The sequence below is a fragment of the Polypterus senegalus genome, chromosome 13 (assembly GCF_016835505.1).
Source record: "Polypterus senegalus isolate Bchr_013 chromosome 13, ASM1683550v1, whole genome shotgun sequence".
Lineage (NCBI taxonomy): Eukaryota > Metazoa > Chordata > Cladistia > Polypteriformes > Polypteridae > Polypterus > Polypterus senegalus.
The window spans coordinates 92,488,921-92,510,647 of record NC_053166.1 but is presented as its reverse complement, the minus strand read 5'-3'; the positions used below and the strand labels follow the sequence as shown (position 1 = coordinate 92,510,647).

General features: G+C 39.3%; 1 protein-coding gene across 2 annotated transcripts in view; it reads left to right on the top strand.

Moving 5' to 3' along the window:
* Positions 1 to 21,727, top strand: part of wdr13 (WD repeat domain 13) — a 45,321-nt gene that overhangs the window by 14,672 nt on the left and 8,922 nt on the right. For both annotated transcript variants that reach the window (XM_039776006.1, XM_039776005.1), the window contains exons 5-7: positions 10,465 to 10,595; positions 11,572 to 11,879; positions 12,041 to 12,221. In XM_039776006.1, the coding sequence (XP_039631940.1) occupies positions 10,465 to 10,595; positions 11,572 to 11,879; positions 12,041 to 12,221 (620 nt within the window). The remainder of the gene's footprint in view (positions 1 to 10,464; positions 10,596 to 11,571; positions 11,880 to 12,040; positions 12,222 to 21,727) is intronic.

Below are 21,727 nucleotides of genomic sequence, written 5' to 3'. Positions count from 1 at the left end.
AGACAGCGATGATCCATAATCAAACATGTGCTGGATTTTACTGTGTCACTTGTATCTTAGCAAAAACATAAGTCTGTCTATAATGATAGAATGCAAAATATATACTTTTTCAAGGAATAAAAAAAAAATGTTGGGTTTATGTAGGTCTGCTTGTGTCTTAGATCCATGCTTTGCTGCTGATCAGCTACTTAGGGCTGTAATTGAAGGGAGATAAAATATATATGCCAGGTTAAGATACAGTACAACTGAAGAATAATTAATATTTTGATAAAGCAGCATGAAATCAATTAATATGTTCTCCATTTATGTTATACTTTGTATACTATGTTGTTACAGTATGTTTTTACTTAACTTCTAAAGAGATTACACTAGACTTCATTTTTATGTTAATTTGTATGTAAAACTATCCATTTTTAAAGCAGTCAATTTAAAACCAACCTTCATTAACTTCATACTAAGAAATAGGTCAGTTTCCTGTGAGGTGTACACCCACATGTTAATGAAAGGGAAAACTTAAGCAAATAAAAATAATGCAGATATACAATTAATCTAAACTGCAATGAAAAAATCATGCAAGCCCAGACCCTCAAAGTGAGAAAAGCACAGGGGCTTTCTTCTACGTACAACATAATAGCTTGCATGTGCAGGATGTATTTAGGATAAAAACTGAGGTTTGTGCAGTTTGAGGTTAGTTATGTCTTATGTACAACTTTGCAAGGATTAGGGCACTTTGCTTCACTGTCACTTTAGTCCAAAAACCCAAACTAGGGAGGTGTTCAGATCTGTACTAGTGTTCATAGTCTATTAATGTGAACTTCATGCCAAGACCCTTTTGTTGGTCTTTGTTTCAGTGAAGAAACTTGTAGTGTCACTACTCACACATTTATTTTGCTAACCCATATAATCCAGTTTAGTTTGGGGTGCAGAAACCAACCCTGAACAGCAGTCCTCCCCATCACTTGCGCAGTCACATGGAGCCTGTTTGGTTAAGAGTATTATGGCAGCATCAAGAGCAAAAAAACAATCCTGGATAAGGTGCTAACCTATTACAGGGTACAAATGCCTAAATGATTTCAGTTATACAATGTTGTTGATCAAAATTAAAGCAATGAAGTTAGTAACAGCAACCAATAGAGAACTGTCTTTTTCCAAACTGAAATGCTGTTCTTTACTGTCTGTTATATGTATTACTTTAGTAAACTCTAAATATATATGACAGCAATCATATTTAATGTTTGAATTAATTCACACACATTTGAGTAATATCAGTTATAATTTTGACCAGCAGCTCTGCATGACAGTATGTTTAGAATCAATAGCAGATAAATAGCTGTTTGTTTTCTGTTATTATTATTCATTTAGAAATTCTGAAATCTGCTGCCTGTTATTTATTGATTTGCTAAGCTTTAATGTTGCATGGGTTGCAAAGGCTGCTCTGTGAAACTGTGGATTTGAAGAAATGTCACACCCACCCACTGTCCAGATTTGGCCCAGTGTGCCTGCAGCTTTTGCGCCAATCCAAAGTGCTTGGCTAAGGCTAAGCTGAGTCAATGAATTGAGACGTCAAATCTGCTACAGTGGATTGATTGCACAAGCCAATTAAAACATTTTTCTTGAGTGAAACACAAGCACTTGTTGAAAGTTTATATATATTCTGACATTGTTTTTTATTATACAAACAAAACATGTAACTTGGCCAGGGGTATCTAAACCTCTGCGCAGAATTCTATAATATTCAGGTATATCACAGGAGCGAATGATAAACTTTGCTTTAATGTACAGGGTGGGCCATTTATATGGATACACCTTAATAAAACGGGAATGGTTGGTGATATTAACTTCCTGTTTGTGGCACATTAGTATATGGGGGGTAAACTTTTCAAGATGGGTGGTGACCATGGTGGCCATTTGGAAGTCGGCCATTTTGGATCCAACTTTTGTTTTTTCAATAGGAAGAGGGTCATGTGACACGTCAAACTTATTGGGAATTTCACAAGAAAAACAATGGTGTGCTTGGTTTTAACGTAACTTTATTCTTTCATGAGTTATTTACAAGTTTCTGACCACTTATAAAATGTGTTCAATGTGCTGCCCATTGTGTTGGATTGTCAATGCAACCCTCTTCTCTCACTCTTCACACACTGATAGCAACACCGCAGGAGAAATGCTAGCACAGGCTTCCAGTATCCGTAGTTTCAGGTGCTGCACATCTCGTATCTTCACAGCATAGACAATTGACCCCAAAGATAAAAGTCTAAGGGGGTCAGATCGGGAGACCTTGGGGGCCATTCAACTGGCCCACGACCAATCCACTTTCCAGGAAACTGTTCATCTAGGAATGCTCGGACCTGACACCCATAATGTGGTGGTGCACCATCTTGCTGGAAAAACTCAGGGAACGTGCCAGCTTCAGTGCATAAAGAGGGAAACACATCATCATGTAGCAATTTCGCATATCCAGTGGCCTTGAGGTTTCCATTGATGAAGAATGGCCCCACTATCTTTGTACCCCATATACCACACCATACCATCAATTTTTTGTTCCAACAGTCTTGGAGGGATCTATCCAATGTGGGTTAGTGTCAGACCAATAGCGGTGGTTTTGTTTGTTAACTTCACCATTCACATAAAAGTTTGCCTCATCACTGAACAAAATCTTCTGCGTAAACTGAGGGTCCTGTTCCAATTTTTGTTTTGCCCATTCTGCAAATTCACTGCGATCTGTGTCATCCTCCTTGAGATGCTGCAGTAGCTGGAGTTTGTAAGGGTGCCATTTGTGAGTAGCTAATATCCGCCGAAGGGATGTTCGACTAATGCCACTCTCCAGTGACATGCGGCGAGTGCTACGCTGTGGGCTCTTGCTGAATGAAGCTAGGACAGCCACTGATGTTTCTTCATTAGTGACAGTTTTCATGCGTCCACATTTTGGCAAATCCAACACTGAACCAGTTTCACGAAACTTAGCAAGCAGTTTGCTAACTGTAGCATGGGAGATGGGTGGTTTCGTAGGGTGTCTTGCATTGAAATCTGCTGCAATGACCCGGTTACTGCGTTCACCAGACATCAACACAATTTCTATCCGCTCCTCACGTGTTAACCTCTGCGACATGTCAATGGCTGTAAACAAAGAGAAACTTGTAAATAACTCATGAAAGAATAAAGTTACGTTAAAACCAAGCACACCATTGTTTTTCTTTTGAAATTTCCAATAAGTTTGATGTGTCAAATGACCCTCTTCCTATTGAAAAAACAAAAGTTGGATCCAAAATGGCCGACTTCCAAATGGCCACCATGGTCACCACCCATCTTGAAAAGTTTCCCCCCTCACATATACTAATGTGCCACAAACAGGAAGTTAATATCACCAACCATTCCCATTTTATTAAGGTGTATCCATATAAATGGCCCACCCTGTACAATTGAATCTGTGGGTTGCGCATCCAATTCTAAAACAGAAAATATTAGGTAAGAAAAATTCCAGAAATTTCCAAAAAGCAAAACTTGAATTTGTTGTATGCTGAACACTACACTGAATCCATGAGAATAAAGTCATCTGTAGGGATAGCCTGCTTTAGCCACCTGCCCTTTCACAGATCCTCAGTCTCTCTCAAGCACTTGTTGTTTGGCCATTGTTTTTTCATCACTTGTGTTGTATGCACTCTTTGTTTCTGGGAAGAAATTGTTCCTAAAAAGCAACTAAGTGGAGTGACAGTAGAGGGCGCTGTCGCTCATCAAACCCCACAGACAAATGTCCAGACACAAGGTAAAAGCACTAGAAATATTTTAATTTCTCCTCTTTTTGATATAATGTGCTTTTCAAGCACCTCCACCACCACAATACACAATAAATTAATACTCAGTAATCACAATAATATTCCTCCTCTCCTCCCAGCAGCTCTGTCACACTCCCTCCCAACTCCGGCTCTTCTGCTGGGTCTCGACCAGTGCTTTAAATAGTCCTTGACCCGGAAGTGCTCCTGTCCTTCTTTCCATGTGATTCAATAGCACTTCTGGGTCAGATGATGACTTGTATTTTTCTTCAGCCCGGAAATACTTCTGTCCTTCCGTCCCCGTGACTTGGGAGTACTTCTGGGCAACAGGGAAAATAAAAATCTCTGTGTCTCCCTGCAGCATCACACGATGGCTCCCATGGCACCCATAAGGGCTGTGAATCCAAACTCCATCTCCCATGATGCCCTGTGGGAATCCTGGGCACCTCTATGCTGCAGGGAAGACACTATCTAGCATCCTGGATATGTTGGCCGGGATGAGCTGCTGGCCGTCTATCACAGTGGATAAAGCAATCCCTCAAAGGCCAAGAGGGAATGAAAATTGTTATTTCTCACTGATTAAACATTGTATTAGACATTATATGAAGATAGACCCAAAAATTCTTAGAATTCGTTAAATAGCATGGAAATAGGGTGATGCTATTAACTATGGTGCTTGGCATCATATGCCTACAGTCTTGTTAATTAAACTGCCAAATGCTGAGTTGATCCAGATGATTTTTCCAGAATTGTGCACACAATTTTGTTTTTTTTTTCTCCAAGCCAGAAAAAAACCATTAATGGACTTGTTAATAAAGAGTTTGATCATGAGCAGACTGTTAATCTCACTGAGTTGCTGAATCATTTGCAAATGAGCATCAGGGGAAGAAAACATCCCAAGCAGTACCACATGCACAGTTGCATTTTGCACTGTAACAGCTCACCTGCGTTGTCAGCCAAATAGTTTTTGACCAAAAACAAAGTGGTTCTTGCTTTGCACCCTCAATTTGCCAGATCTTGCTCCTTGTAACTTCTGTTTGTTTCCAATATCACAATTGAGAGTAAAAGGAGGAAGGTTTGCTACCATGAAAAGAAATGCAGAAAGAATTGCAGTAGGCACTAGACACTGTAACAAATTATGAGTACAGGAAAACTTTCAGGAATGGAAGAAGTGCTGGGGCAAGTGTATTGAATGTTACGGGGAGTATTTTGATGGTGAATAAAAGGGATTGCTGTAAGTTGTATAATAATGTTTTTTGCAATACTGTAAATTTTTTAAGTCCTCTCCCTGGAAGTAATCTAGAGAAAAGTAAAGTATATAGGAGGATGTGCATAGGTTACATAAAAATACTACACCATTTTATATAAGTCACTTGAGCATCAGTGTACTTTGGTATCTGGGGATCCTGGAGCCAATCTTCCACATTCATATACTGAATAATGTATTTGATTGTTCTCCGTTATCCATTCATTTTGAACATGCTTAATTTTAATTCAAGATCGTGAAAACCAGAGCCTAGTTTGGGAGCACTGGATAGGAGACTGGTAGCAGTCCTTCACAGGTCCCACATGTGGACTGATTCACTGGACTTTTTAATTGTATCTTACAGGCCAAAGTTAGAACTGTTGTGCCAGTGAGAGCAATTTAGTCATTCCACCCTGCACGTCTCAATAGTATATGTGAGAAGACGCTAATGCAGAGCAGCAACACACAGCAAAGTTGTGTCTGGACTCCATTTCCATGTGTCTGTGTATGTACTCCATTGCAAAGTGATTGATTTCAAGTTTGGTTTCAAATTTGCAAATATCATTTGGGCTGGCTTAGATCTGTTTTTCAGGTTAAGCCTTTCATTTCATACCCATGCAGACTTCTGATTGTGAACATTGTCAGTGTTTCCAAAAGAATATAGCAGTGAGGTACTCCTATTTGCCGGAGTGGGAGAGGTCTCATAGAAAATGTCACTGCATTGCTGACCTGACCATTTCCATTATATTTTAGTGTTTACAGTTGCATTTTTGTGGATAATGAATTGTTTTATGGCTATGACGAGCATTTTTTTTTTTGGATAGAGGTTGGGTTAGTAAAAAAAAATGAAGGAAATTGAACTTTAGCAATTATTTTTTTAAACAATAATGATGGAAAAAAATTAAATAAACACAAAAAGAAAATTTCAGTTTTAAAAAATAGTTTCTCTGAATATATAAAGAATAAAATGCAGCTGCATATTCACCCATCCATCCATCCATTATCCAACCCGCCATATCCTAATTACAGAGTCACGGGGGTCTGCTGGAGCCAATCCCAGCCAACACAGGGCACAAGGCAGGAAACAAACCCCGGGCAGGATGAACACACACACACCAAGCAGACACTAGGGACAATTTAGAATCGTCCATGCATCTAACGTGCATGTCTTTGGACTGTGGGAAGAAACCCACGCAGACACAGGGAGAACATGCAAACTCCACGCAGGGAGGACCCGGGAAGCGAACCCGGGTCTCCTAACTGTGAGGTAGCAGTGCTACCCACTACGCCACCCGCTGCATATTCAAAAAACATCCATTCCTTGAAGTTGAGCAGTGTCTTTTGTTCTTTCTTGCTACGAACACATTTTATGTATAGTAAGTACAGCCCTGACATTTTAATGGCCATCAAGGAAGAAATGTTAAAATGAAGTAAAGTTGCTGTGAGATTCTGTTTATAAAAGAAAACGCGTAGTGTGATGCAAATCTGAGGTTCCTTGTTGTACTGTTTTAGTCTCTGAATAGCCTGCCTGAAACCGTATACCACAACAAGTTTTACTTGTGTCATAAACCACACATGAAGCTGTAATGTCATTTTAATGCCTGTATCAAGTCAGTATAAAGTAAAAAAAAAAGCCATTACTGAAAGTATGCAGTGGTGCCTGAAAGTTTGTGAACCCTTTAGAATTTTCTATATTTCTGCATAAATATGACCTAAAACTTCATCGGATTTTCACTCAAGTCCTAAAAGTAGATAAAGAGAAACCAGTTAAACAAATGAGACAAAAATATTATACTTGGTCATTTATTTATTAAGGAACATGATCAAATATTTGTAAGTGGAAAAAGTATATGAACCTTTGCTTTCAGTATCTGGTGTGACCCCCCTTTGCAGCAATAACTGCAACTAAACGTTTCCGGTAACTTTTGATTATTCCTGCACACCAGCTTGGAGGAATTTTAGCCCATTCCTCCGTACAGAACAGCTTCAACTCTGGGATGTTGGTGGGTTTCCTCACATTAACTGCTCGCTTCAGGTCCTTCCACAACATTTCGATTGGAGTAAGGTCAGGACCTTGACTTGGCCATTCCAAAACATTAACTTTATTCTTCTTTAACCATTCTTTGGTAGAACGACTTGTGTGCTTAGGGTCGTTGTCTTGCTGCATGACCCACCTTCTCTTGAGATTCAGTTCATGGACAGATGTCCTGACATTTTCCTTTAGAATTCTCTGATATAATTCAGAATTCATTGTTCCATCAATGAAGGCAAGCCGTCCTGGCCCAGATGCAGCAAAACAGGCCCAAACCATGATACTACCACCACCATGTTTCACAGATGGGATAAGGTTCTTATGCTGGAATGCAGTGTTTTCCTTTCTCCAAACATAACGCTTTTCATTTAAACCAAAAGTTCTATTTTGGTCTCATCCGTCCACAAAACATTCTTCCAATAGCCTTCTGGTTTGTCCACGTGATCTTTAGCAAACTGCAGACAAGCAGCAATTTTTTTTTTGGAGAGCAGTGGCTTTCTCCTTGCAACCCTGCCATGCACACCATTGTTGTTCAGTGTTCTCCTGATGGTGGACTCATGAACACGAACATTAGCCAATGTGAGAGAGGCCTTCAGTTGCTTAGAAGTTACTCTGGGTTCCTTTGTGACCTCGCCGACTATTACATGCCTTGCCCTTGGAGTGATCTTTGTTGGTCGACCACTCTTGGGGAGGGTAACAATGGTCTTGAATTTCCTCCATTTGTACACAATCTGTCTGACTGTGGATTGGTGGAGTCCAAACTCTTTAGAGATGGTTTTGTAACCTTTTCCAGCCTGATGAGCATCAACAACTCTTTTTCTGAGGTCCTCAGAAATCTCCTTTGTTCGTGCCATGATACACTTCCACAAACATGTGTTGTGAAGAGCAGACTTTGATAGATCCCTGTTCTTTAAATAACACAGGATGCCCACACACACCTGATTGTCATCCCATTGATTGAAAACACCTGACTCTAATTTCACCTTCAAACTAACTGCTAATCCTAGTGGTTCACATACTTTTGCCACTCACAAATATGTAACATTCGATCATTTTCCTAATAAATAAATGACCAAGTATAATATTTTTGTCTCATTTGTTTAACTAGTTTCTCTTTATCTACTTTTAGGACTTGAATGAAAATCTGATGATGTTCTAGGTCATATTTATGCAGAAATATAGAAAATTCTAAAGGGTTCACAAACTTTCAAGCACAACTGTATATATGTTGTGGTTGGATGACCCTATTACTGCTTGCACACCCATAGTCCAATAATGGATAAGAAAGATATAGCAAGAGAATATTAAGGTTGAACACAGTGACTTCAGTATTCCCTCATCCAAAAGATATTCATGTTATTTAGCTGAACAAATCACTCGGTTTGAGTGTCTGCACAATAATGAATAAATAGCAAGAGCGGTTTATCAGTGCAGCAGAATTGCAAAGAATTCTTGTTATCAAGTTGGTTGCTTTGTAACTATTCAGTGCACAAGACAATATATTGATAACATATATATTTAAACAGTGTGTGGTATTAAATTGATTTTCTGTGGGCCACTAAAACACCCAGAGCAGGCAGTGAGTGTTACTTTTAATTACAGCAATACAAAAAAAAAAAAAATAGCCTTCTTCATGTGCAGTTTTCACAGCATGATTTTTGAAAAGCATTAAGCAAAATGGTTATGGATTTTTATTATTTATATACAGTGAGAAGCAAAAAATACTGATACAGTTAGATAATATGGGTTATTTTTGTTATTTATTCATAAAAGACTTGATACTTTGCAGTGTGGCATGCCAGTTCAGTGCAATGGATGTAAGCAGTTGGTCAAGGAATAATTACTGTATGAGACTAAACTAAACTGGTTTTCTCTCTCTTTCCCCCCCCCCGATTACAGTTGTAGAAGAATGTAATACAGGTCACCTGTATATACTTTGAGTGCAAATAATATTGAATGCAGAATTAGAATTAGGACAGTTTATTTTATCATTAATGACCATTTAAAATATATTTTTCTTGGTACAATGAATGCTCTGTTCTGTCATAATGCAGCAGTCACTAGGGCATCTCCAGTTTAAGAGTGAATTGGAGCAGAATCGGCAGCAGGATGGTATTTTACGCATCACAGAGAAGTTTCTAAAAATCTGTTCTTGATACAATTATAAATCAAAAAGAAGACCAGCGGGGAAGAAAAAAACCCTGCCTTAAATTACATTATGAATGGGTGTGCTTAATAATCAGAAGGCTGCCCGTTTTACTAATGATGAAACAAGCTAGTCAATCAGAATTACAAAAAGCCTTATTTTGGTAGTGATGTCCAAAAACAGATCTATAAAATACAACAGTATTGCATATTGTGTCTTGAGTAATACAGTAATGACATTTTTATCACACATTCTAATCTTTTAAATAATGACATTCAATCTGATAGTCAAAAATAATATGAGAATACAGGCTACTGATGTTAACCTGAGTGATGATGATTATTTGTTGTTTTATAAAAAGTGATTATTTTAACTGATTTTATAAATCATTTGTAAAATACTGGGAAACTGTTGCTATTATGTATTCAGAGGACAAGTCACATTGTCACATGTGAGATCATCTGACAGACAGTTGAAGCAGACCATGTAAGAGCACATTGATATGAAACATTTCTGGAAGCTTATGTCAAAGGTTGAAATAGAAATCCATGATTTTGGAATACCCAAGTTAAAGTGCTGAGGTGCAGACTAAGCCAAACTGTGCCTTTAAGAAGGCCAGCGTTATTAAATAAAGAGCAGAGAAACACTTATTTATGGAGCTTTGGGCTATCCGAGCCAGAATTCCTCCTTGGTGATGTGATTTTGCTAAAAACAAATAGTATTTATTATTCTCAAATATAACTAGGCCCTGTTTTGGGAGTGTACAACACTATGTACTCAAGTGTAGTTATTTGATTCAAAACCATCACAATTTTGGTAGTTTTTAAAAAAACAGTGACTTTCTGAACATTGTTGATGGTAACAGCGGGTGTTCATCTTCTTTAAATGATTGAGGGCCACAATTCTGCCTTATTAATAACACTGAAAAATGTCTGTGCAGCACTATTACTTAAATATAAAGGAGTCTTGGCAGACATTTTCTGAATGAAAACCTGTTGATACAGGAAAGAAAGTGCTGAGCCAGCTATAGCACTTTCATTTGTAACAAAGGAGCTTGCTGAAAGTGCTGGCAATTGTGTGTTCTTGTTCCTTTTGAGCTTCTTTTTATGTAAGAAACAATAAGAAACATGATGATGCTAGGTCAATGTTTGGATCTTTCTGACATCCTACATATAGTTGGTTGCTTAGAATAAACTTACCAGGAGCATCTAAGCTTCTGTTAGTTTCTTTGACAAGGTATCAAAATGTTTTTATCTACTGTTTTCTTCAGGCCTCCAGGCAGTTTGGTGCCAACCTCTGTGGCAGAAGCCAGTCGGGCAATGGCTGGAGACACCACTTTGAGTGAGAACTATGCTTTTGCTGGAATGTACCACATCTTTGATCAACATGTGGACTCTGCAGGTATGGAAATCTGGAGAATTCATGGAACATTTATGTATGATTATGTAATAGTGATGGCTGCCAAAATTATCACATTTGGTTATATTTAATGTTTCCACTTTTAGATCACTGTCTGTGTGGAGCTTGTACATCCCTCTTTAGTTTTATGTAGGCATTTGACCAGGTGCTTCAATGTTTTTGCCACATTCCAGAGTGCTAGATAAGTTAATTACTGACATGTTCTGAATGAGACCGAGTGTGTGCACATGTCTGTCAGTGATGTCCTCATCGCTCCTCGGTGTAATGCATGTATCTTATGAGTCATGATTATACTTTTTTCCAGACTTACAGTAATCTTTATATAGTTCAAAACAGCATGTTTCAGTTTTTGACTGCTCACATTAAAGAAGAAAATAGTTAAAATTGTTATTCTTGCGTGTGTGAGTTTGCAATAAAGTACTGATTGGAAGATGATATTTAAGAAAGCTGTTTGGAATGGTTAAAGGTTTATTCTAGTAAATGGTATGAATTGGTTTATTCTAGGCGGCACGGTGGCACAGTGGGTAGTGCCTGGGTTCGCTTCCTGGGTCCTCCCTGCGTGGAGTTTGCATGTTCTCCCTGTGTCTACGTGGGTTTCCTCTGGGTGCTCTGGTTTCCTCCCACAGTCCAAAGACATGCAGGTTCAGTGCATTGGCGATTCTAAATTGGCCCTAGTGGGTGCTTGGTGTGTGGGTGATTGTGTGTGTGCGCCCTGCCCGGGTTTTGTTTCCTGCTTTGTGCCCTGTGTTGGCTGGGATTGGCTCAACAGACCCCCGTGACCCTGTAGTTAGGATATAGTGGGTTGGATAATGGATGGATGGATGGAATTTTCAATATAGTACCTGTATATGAATTTGGTTTATTTTAGGTAAAAAAAAGTTTTAATATAACAGCATATTTGATTACATTTTCTGCAGCCTTTCCTTTCACTGTCTTGTGTTTTTCTGGTTTGTTTTAGTTCCAAAGGTCCAGTTTGCCAATGATGACAAACATCTTCTGGCTTGTTGTTCACTTGATGGAACCTTGTCTATCTTGGCTTTGGTGCCAGCACCCCCCAGTGTCCGACTGGTGCTTAAAGGGCATTTGAGGGCTGTGACTGACTTTGCATGGTCTCTAAGCAATGATGTAATCGTGTCAACATCACAGGACGGGACCTTGCGCATCTGGAACACTGAGGATGGACGGTGTATCCGGGAAGTTTCAGATCCTGATGGCTCAGAGCTGCTTTGTTGCACTTTCCAACCCATGAATAACAACCTCACTGTGGTTAGTTATTTGACTTGCATAGAACACTTGAAGTAGCTAAAGTATTTTGTATTATCGCTAAAAGATAGGAGTCACAGCCTCTTGCTGAATGTCTGCAAGTTTGTATTTAACAGTGGATGTTGTAATTTATTTTTGTAACAGGTCTGTACATTGCTTTGTAGGTTGGAAATAGCAAACATAATGTTCATGTAGTGAATATCTCAACTGGAAAGAAGGTAAAGGGCGGCTCTAGCAAGCTGACTGGAAGAGTACTGTCCTTATCTTTTGATGCACCTGGGAAGATTCTTTGGGCTGGAGATGACAGAGGAAGCATTTTCTCCTTCCTTTTTGATATGGCCACAGGTAGGTGTGTATATATGTATATGTATATAAGTAAAATGCAGAATTCTATATTTTTACTATGTTTTTAGATTGAAATAATCTATATCACAGTAACTAGGGGTTGGGTTCATCACAGGTGCCGTTATCGCACACACCCACACTTAAATTCACACAGAGCCAACTCAGATTTGCCAAGTAATCTAACTTGCTTGTCTGTGAGAGGAAAACTGGAGCATTGAGAGGAGAACTCATGCAGGCACAGGGAGGACATGCAGTCATCCCATGAAGAAAAAATAAGGCACGGAATTTAACCTTGGGATACATTATCCATGAGGCAGATGCTAATGCTAAGGACTATGCTACCCTACATTAGAAATATGTTCAGTTTTTTTCCTACATCAGTGTAACGATAAAATTAAAATCAATGTACTGTTAAAAACTATTTTGTATTTTATTGCTTCATGTAATTAAAGATTTTAGTGCTGGAATAGATAGGTGCTATCACAGTCATTCTTCACTTTTCATAGTTTTATTAAAATTTAAAGATTTGTTAGAAACATAAGTGTATTAAAACTGTCTGGCCTAAGCCATTATGTGTTGAATCCACAGAAGCTACTCCATTTTAGTAATATTATCCTATTTCTACACTTGCACATTGTTAAACTGGCTGATTTTTTTTTCTTTGGTTTTTTTAACTAGTTAAGTTTGATGCTGCTTGATTTTGGTTTTCCATGGTCATGAATTCTGCTGTGCTGAAAAATGGGACAGTGTTTCTGAGTTGAGGTTTTGTGAATTTAAATATAAAATGAAGTATTCTCTTCATTGAAGTTATGTCTTTAAAATAATAGTAAAATCACTGCTCAGGGAAGATTACTTAATTTGGAAAATGTACTGAAAAAGAAAAGTTAACGTCTTGTTTTGATAACTGTTTATAGTGAGTTTGCACCCGAATTCAAAGTGCTAAACTGTTTAATACTTATAAGATAATATTGGTTACAATTACAGCTACATTAAGCTCAACAAGCATTGTTTTTTAACTTCCTTAGCATTAAAAACACCATGTAAAAAGCTTTGCATGAAAAATTACTTTTTTATTAAATCTTGTCCTTCTATGTAAAACGTGCAAAACATTAAAAGTGTAAAGTCAGATGTGTAGGAAGTATAATAATGATACTAATAATATTACTGCTCCTAATAATAATAATAATAATATGAACAGCACAATGCACATGTGTTTACTGTCCATTTCAATTTCATTGTCTGAAGAGAGATTCACTTCGTCAATCACTGCTTATGAGAGGAGTTTCTTATGAGACAGCGTTATTAGGCTCTACACGGTTGCCTGGGTAACACTAGACACTAAGGCTGTTGGTACTTTTACAGCCCGAGTAAACCTCAGGTCTTACGCAAGACACGTCTATACAGCCAACTAATGCTTTTAGCACTGTTTTTACAGCCCGAGTGATGCTCTGGTGTAACAGTAAGGAGGTTAAGACCTTCAGCATGAAAAACTGAGGGGTTAGCAAAAACAATTGAAATTAACTTGGACAGTATTCAGAATTGAGCTAATACTTGAAAAATGCAGTTTAATGTAGAAAAGTGGTACATGTGGACAAAAGGTTGCTATAAATAAAAGAAGATGGACCCTATCCTACAGCAACAAACCTCTGAAAGGGATTTATGTTGACACAATGAGTTCATCATCTGAGCAGTTCACAGAAGCCATTAAAAGGCAAGTAAAATGTTAGGTCATACAATAAAAACTATTGAATATAAATCCAGGAATGTTATACTGAGACTATAGAATACACTAGTCTGGAGTATTGTGTACCGATCTGGTCACCACACTACAATACATAGCAACACCTGAAGCTGTATACAGCAGAGGAACTGAGTGCATCCCATGATGTACAGTAAGTACATGTCATTCTCTGATGGCCTCAGGGAATTTAACCTATTTAGACTTGACCAGAGAAGAAAGTGTGAGGACCTAATCCAGGTCTTTAAAATCCTTGAAAAGGTACTGATAAAATAGACAAGTCAATGGTGAATTACATATCCAAGGACACCAGTGGAAATCAAGGGACGATGTATTTAGGACTGAAGCCAGGAAGCACTTTTTAATAATCCATCCATCCATCCATCCATCCTCTTCCACTTATCCGGGGTCGGGTCGCGGGGGCAGCAGCTTAAGTAGAGGGGCCCAGACTTCCCTCTCCCCGGCCACTTCTTCCAGCTCTTCCGTGAGAATCCCAAGGCGTTCCCAGGCCAGCCGGGAGACAGTCCCTCCAGCGTGTCCTGGGTCTTCCCCGGGGCCTCCTCCCAGTTGGATGTGCCCAGAACACCTCACTAGGGAGGCGTCCAGGAGGCATCTTGATCAGATGCCTGAGCAACCTCATCTGACTCATCTCAATGCGAAGGAGTAGCGGCTCTACTCTGAGCCCCTCCCGGATGACTGAGCTTCTCACCCTATCTTTAAGGGAAAGCCCAGACACCCTGCGGAGGAAACTCATTTAAGCCACTTGTATTCGCGATCTCGTTCTTTCGGTCACTACCCATAGCTCATGACCATAGGTGAGGGTAGGAACGTAGATCGACTGGAAAATTGAGAGCTTTGCCTTACGGCTCAGCTCTTTTTTTCACCACGACAGACTGATCCGCCCGTCGATCTCACGGTCCATTTTTCCCTCACTCGTGAACAAGACCCCGAGAAACTTGAACTCCTCCACTTGGGGCAGGATCTCTCCCCCAACCCTGAGAGGGCACTCCACCCTTTTCCGGCTGAGGACCATGGTCTCGGATTTGGAGGTGCTGATTCTCATCCCAGCTGCTTCACACTCAGCTGCGAACCGTTTCAGAGAGAGCTGAAGATCACGGCCTGATGAAGCAAACAGGACAACATCATCTGCAAAAAGCAGTGACCCAATCCTGAGTCCACCAAACCGGACCCCTTCAACACCGTGGCTGTGCCTAGAAATTCTGTCCATAAAAGTTATGAACAGAATAGGTGAAAGAGGGCAGCCCTGGCGGAGTCCAACTCTCACTGGAAACGTGCTTTTTAATAATAAAATAATGAACTTTTTAATAATAAGTAAAGTTATTTTTCTCACTACTCAAAATGCTTTACATAGTGAGTGGGGAGCCACTTCAACCACCACTAATGTGCAGCGTAAACCTGGGTAATCTAACGGTAGCCGTTTTGCACCAGTATGCTCAGCACACATTAGCTGTTAGGTATGAAAGAGGGTTAGGCAATTAGAGGCAGGGCATGATTAGGGGTCTAGAATGATTAGGCCATAGTGGGCAATTTAGGCAGGACATGGGGATGCACTCTATTCTTTATGAAGAATGCACAGGGATCTTTTATGACCACAGAGAGTCAGGACCTCAGTTTTACATGTCATCCAAAGGATTTTACAGCACAGTGTCCCTGTCACTGCACTGGGACATTGATATCCACATTCAGACAACAGGGTAAGTGGCTCCTGCTGGCCTTGCCAAAACCTCTTCCAACAACACCCCAAGCTTTTCTTATATTTATTCATTTATAACAATGTACATTTATTCAGATACAATCATTTCATCTTCTGGAATATCATCATAACTCTCCACATTCAAACCCTGAATTTCAGTCTGAATTTCTTGTGACTCCTGCCACTTTTAGGATCCTCTGGGATTGATGATCGATGTGCGTGCTTCAGTGTTTGACGAATGGTTCGATGTGGTGAAGCAAAATGCCAACATACAAATGCATTTGCAGTGTTCTCCCCAAAAAGTTTTTCCAGCCCGGTGGCATGAAAAAGTAGTCAGGTGGGGTGGGGAAGATTAAGTGTGCACTATTTTTATTAGTTAATTATTATTAATTATTTTCCAATGCTCAATATGACTTCCTTTTTTAATGTTTGACACTTTTGCCAAAATATTTTTATTAAATTTAAGAAGTATCCAATTCTGGATCCTGCAACCCAACAAAAATTTTAAATAACAATTGTTATGACATAAACCAAGAGGCACAAGTATTGTTGCTGTCGGAAAGAAAAGTGAAAACAATGGGGGAAAAAAAATGAAGAATTTTAAAACATTCTTCAAAGCCAACTTACATATGCAGAAGGTGTCTTCAATTAAATACTTATTCTTCTTTTCTTCCTAGAGGCCCAGTTGTCTGCATCTTTCCCATAATCTAAGTCCCCAGGATCTGGGCCCTCCAAGGAGATCAGCATGAGATTATTTAGCGTGCTTTGATTCATGCGATTTCTTAAACATGTCTTGATCCTTTTAAGGGCAGAAAACCCCCTTTCACATTCAGCTGTGCTCACTGGGATCACTAGCCCAATATGAGCTAGTCTGGCTAAATTTGGAAACGACTCTTTGAGCTCTGATGTTGTTGCCATTTTTAGTAAAATCTGTTTTGGACTGAAGTCTTTGTATGATTGACTTCTGATCATTTTTGACGCAACTGTCCATTCTTGCCTGCTACTTTCATGTTTAAAAATTGGAGGGCTACCATTTTTGGAGTAATGATCGAAAAGAATTTCAGCAGACTCACTTGAATCATGAGTTTCTGCATTGAAAACGTTTGAAAAGCTGGAAATAATTGGCATGTCAGGGAATCTTGCATCTAGGTGCTTAACAACTGTCTCTAGGTATTTATCATATATTGCAGTTTTAAATGACATTACATCACTCCGTGTATAAACAATGTGGAGATCTGACCATTCTTCTGCCAGACAATGATGAAGGCTTTGAATATATTTCCCAGGAGTGTCTTTCAACTCCATGATGGACAATTTTGTGGCGAGCAAAACTGGCTCAATTTCAGTAAGACTGACATAATGCCTTTGCCAAGCCTTAGATAAATTGGACAACAAAGGTAATACGTCTGAAAGCAAACATATTTAATGTAAATATTTAATTGTTTTACAACGGAGATGTCTGTGGTTTCATCACACAGAATACTGAAAAAATTTTCAGCGTGTATATTTTTCAGTATGTTGGATTTTATTTCTGATGCTAAGACATCCATCAGCTCTTGCATTATTCTTTCAGAGGTGTAATGTGCATTTTTACCAACATTGAGATGTTGTAAAAAGGAACAGCCCATTTCTTTACAGTGTTCCAACAGCTTTTCAAACAACGTTGTATGTGGCAACTCATTTTTTTCCAACCAATACATGGATCTTAAAGCTTCCACAGAGGCATCTCTCTGTAAGTTATTTAACACAGATACAGATCTTTCAATTTGACCGATTCCAGTTTGCTCTAGTACACACTTTCCTAAAAGGTCAGCAGAAGACTCAATGTGCGTTTTACTTTTTTTTTGGTCCAGCATGCTTTCTTTTCGAATTCTTGTGCATGGCACGTTTACCCAAGGTAACTCCCTCCTTGGGGGATGTTTGTTTGAATATTTCATGCACAATGAGCACCACATACCATTTTCTTTGACCATTAGCCAATCCAAATCTTTAAACCATTGTTTGTTTATGCCGGATAAGTGGTGCTTAGATTTATCAACTGGCAGAGTGTGTGCTGTAGAGATTTCCCCTGATGGACCAGCCTCTGCAATGTCTTTGTCTGAAATTGCCTCATGAGGAGTTGACGCTGCACTTTCATTAGTTTGTGGCGTCTCTTTTCTGAAATAACTGAACAGTGTTGTTTTCTGAACACTTTTTTTGCTCGTGTTTGTAAAACGTTTGAAAAAAATTAAAAGTACTGTACCTATGAATAAGACTTTTGAGTGTTAAAGTGAGAGCCTGTTGGATATTCAATGCGCACTTGCACTACGGCAGGGCAAGATATGAACAAAAAATGGCAGATGGGTCACTTTAACAAAACTACGGAAGCGTATTAGGGCCACGGTGAAGAAAAAAAAAACTCTTATGTCTACTTTATCATTAAAGTAGAATGTCGTAAACTAATCTTTATCCTAAAATCAATGTTTAATTTACTAGATTTTCTCAAACCCCGTCATAAGGTAATGTAGTACATTAAATGCTTTGTGTTAGGTGTTCACCGACCGAGTTGTTAACCACTAGGCGCTTCTTAAACGGACTTCCTCTTGCACAGAGGAGGCACCGGCAGGGATCGCTGCACAGAATGCATTCACTTAATGATACTCCTGCACTCTGAACATTTACAAATGCTAAGATAAATACTTGATATCATTTTCATGATGAAATGCATTAAAGTGTGTATTAAACATGCACGGTGGTGTGGCGGTAGTGCTGCTCCCTCGCAGTAAGGGGTCCTCAGGTGTACGTTCAGTGTAGAGAACTTTATGGCAGGTGTGATGAGGCTTAAAAAAACTGGATGTTTGAATGGGTATCGCAAAGGTTTAACTGAAATATTGTGTAAATTTTGGGTTTGTGATCTGGTGATCGGAGACACAGAATTCAATGGATGTTTTTCTGAGCGGGCTTTCTTTATTGCATGCGTGCTGTCTCTATCTGATGTACCAAAACCCCAATTCCTATCCTTCCTTTTTCTTTCTCCACATAACCAATCACCACACGATAACACAAAGCATTTCATGCGCTACATAATTTATGACGGAGTTTGAGAAAATCTAGTAAATTAAATATTCATTTTAAGATGGAGTTTAGTTTACGATGTTCTACTTTAATGACAAACTACGAGAATAAAGTCAACATGTCGACTTTAATCTCGAGATAAACGGCGTGAATAAAGTGGAAATGTAGACTTTATTCTCGACAAACTTAGCAGCACTACACAGACTGCGCTGACACTGAAAACAGAGACGTAATTTCCTGACGCCCTTTTTCTGATAGGCTGGTTCCACTAGACTTTTTTTTATTTTATCAGTCCTCCTCTCGCCTGCCCACCTCCACATCCTCTTTGCTTGTGAAGTGTGACTCCGCTCCCGCTATTAGCATGTACAACCTCCTCTCGCCCGCCCACCTCTCCATACTCCTTGCTACTGTAACTAAGCTGCTCCGCCCCTGTTATTACCATGTACACCCCCCTCTTGAAAGCCCACCTCCCCATACTCTTTGCTTGTGAACTCCGCTAATCCTCGTCCCCACTATTAGCTTTAGCACCGAGTGATTGGCAACATCCCGTCCCACGCCTCTCCCTTCGCAACTTGCGATCCTGCTTCTAAAATATTTGCCCACCCGCCCGCTCGTTCCTTTGCGAGATGACAGCCGGGCGCTCAACTAAATTAGCCAGGCGGAGTTCCTGGCTAAAAGACGCTAGGGAGAACACTGCATTTGTAGTGCTTTTATATACAAGCGTTGCATATTCCCCAACGTAATAACACTATATATTTTAAAAGTCTCACATGCCATCTTCTATGCCATCCTTATTTATTTATTTTTGCACCTTCACAACAGCATCAGAATGTATGGCAGCGTATTTGAGCCACAGAGAAAAAAAATTAAGGACATGGTGAAAAGGTCTATTTTGTGATTAAAGTGGAAATTTTGGCTTTAACCTCGTCGTTTATCATTAAAGTAGACCATCATAAACGTTCTCTTTAAACCAACCCAGTTGTCAATCGCTACGCACTTCTGGGGCTTCCTCCTGACCTGGCAACAGTGGTAAGCAGCAGTAGATCATCACCACACAGATATTTAAACTCTCTGCTCATTTAGAATCCTTAGATTTATACCTGATATTACTTTCATGATAAAATGCATTAAAGTATGTATGTTACACTGCGGTGGGCTGGCACCCTTCTCGGGGTTTGTTTCCTGCCTTGAGCCCCGTGTTGGCTGGGATTGGCTCCAGCAGACCCCTGTGACCTTGTAGTTAGGATATAGTGGGTTGGCGGATTGATGGATGTAATCCTTAAACATCCTTTTCAGAGATATTGTGCATAAGGTGTCCTTGGAATTTAATGGATGTTTTGGGCAATATACAACAGAGCAAAGCCGAACGTCTTCTCACTGTGATGATATCTCGCACTGCCACCTGGTGGAATCTTCCAGATTTGTGTAAAGTATGCAAACAAATATAAACAGTACAACGCTTGTGTAGCAGTGGCTTCCATAGGTGCACTCGTCATGTGAAGTATATAACCCAGCCTTAGGCGCCTTACTTTTCAGCTGATGATCTTGAATAGGGCTTATTTTTGGGGTAAGGCTTATATTACAGAGAAACCTGAAAATCATGCTAGGGCTTATTTTCAGGGAAATATGGTAGTTGGATAAACTTTGGTCAGAGATTGGAAAAGGAGTGGTTGGATTTGTTTTGGGGTAGGGCAGGATTCATAGTGAAAGGAAAAGTCACAAGGAGATTTATTACATAACCACGCCTATGTGGAGTAAGCAGTTTATAAACATTTTCTTTATGTGTCACTTGTACTTCCTTCAATGTATGAAATATGATTGACTCCATCTAAGTTTCTATATTACTGCATATTTCTCTTAATGAATTTGTTCAGACCTTCCATAGCAGAAGTTTTTAAATGAGTCTGAAGAGGATGGTGAAACAAGACAGAGTATAGGGGTGTAGGGCCCAAAAAAGCTTGCCAGTCCTATTCACTTAATTCTTCTATAAAAACATCAAGTCTAGTTTTGAAAGTCGCTAAAGTCTTACTGTCTACCATGCCACTTGGTAGCTTATTGCAAGTGTCTATGGTTCTCGGTGTAAAGAAAAACTGTGTGACACTTTCCATTAACAAGTTTCCAACTGTGTCCCTGTGTTCTTGATCCACTTTCCCTTCATAATTGTAAACACTTCAATCATGTCACTTTTTAATTTGAAAAGGCTCAACTCTTTTAATCTTTCTCTAATTCATCCCCTGTAGCCCTGGATTGAGCCTAGTCACTCTTCTCTGGACCTTTTCTAGTGCTGCTATGTCCTTTTTGTAGCCTGGAGACCAAAACTGCACACAATACTCGAGATGAGGCCTCACCAGCGCATTTTATAGTTTGAGCATAACCTCATTGGACTTGTATTCCACACATCATGCTATATACAGCAACCTAACATTCTGTTTGCCTTCTTAATAGCTCCTGAAGATTGTCTGACAATTGGTAGTGTCGAGTCCACTACGGCTCCTAATTCCTTCTCATAAGGTGTACTCTCAATTTTCACACCTCCTGTCGTGTATTCAAACCTAACATTTTTACTTTTTATTATCCAAAGAAGTTTTCAGGATTAGGCCTGGATTAGAACCATCTCTGTATCTGTGTATTGTTGTTAGGACATTAGCTTTATTGATGCCTCCTTATCTAAAATGGTTTATACAGCTATTTATAAGTCTCCACAGAAAGGCACATGTAACCTTACATTTAAATTGTAGAACTTTGGGATATTAGTCCTGCCAAAACCTGTCAAGTAGACAGACTATATTCTATTCTAATTCTATAAAGTTGTACACTTATAACAATATTTAGGGATCTGCTCATCCCTGCCACCTTAAGTGAGGTCTGTTTTCAGGTGTCTCAAGAGTTTAGGATCAGCATTATAAGGTGAGATTATCAAATCTCATTTTTCATGGTAACATGATCCTCAAATAATCAAGTATGATAGTGCTAGTTGCATAATTTGGGGAAAGCTTTGCT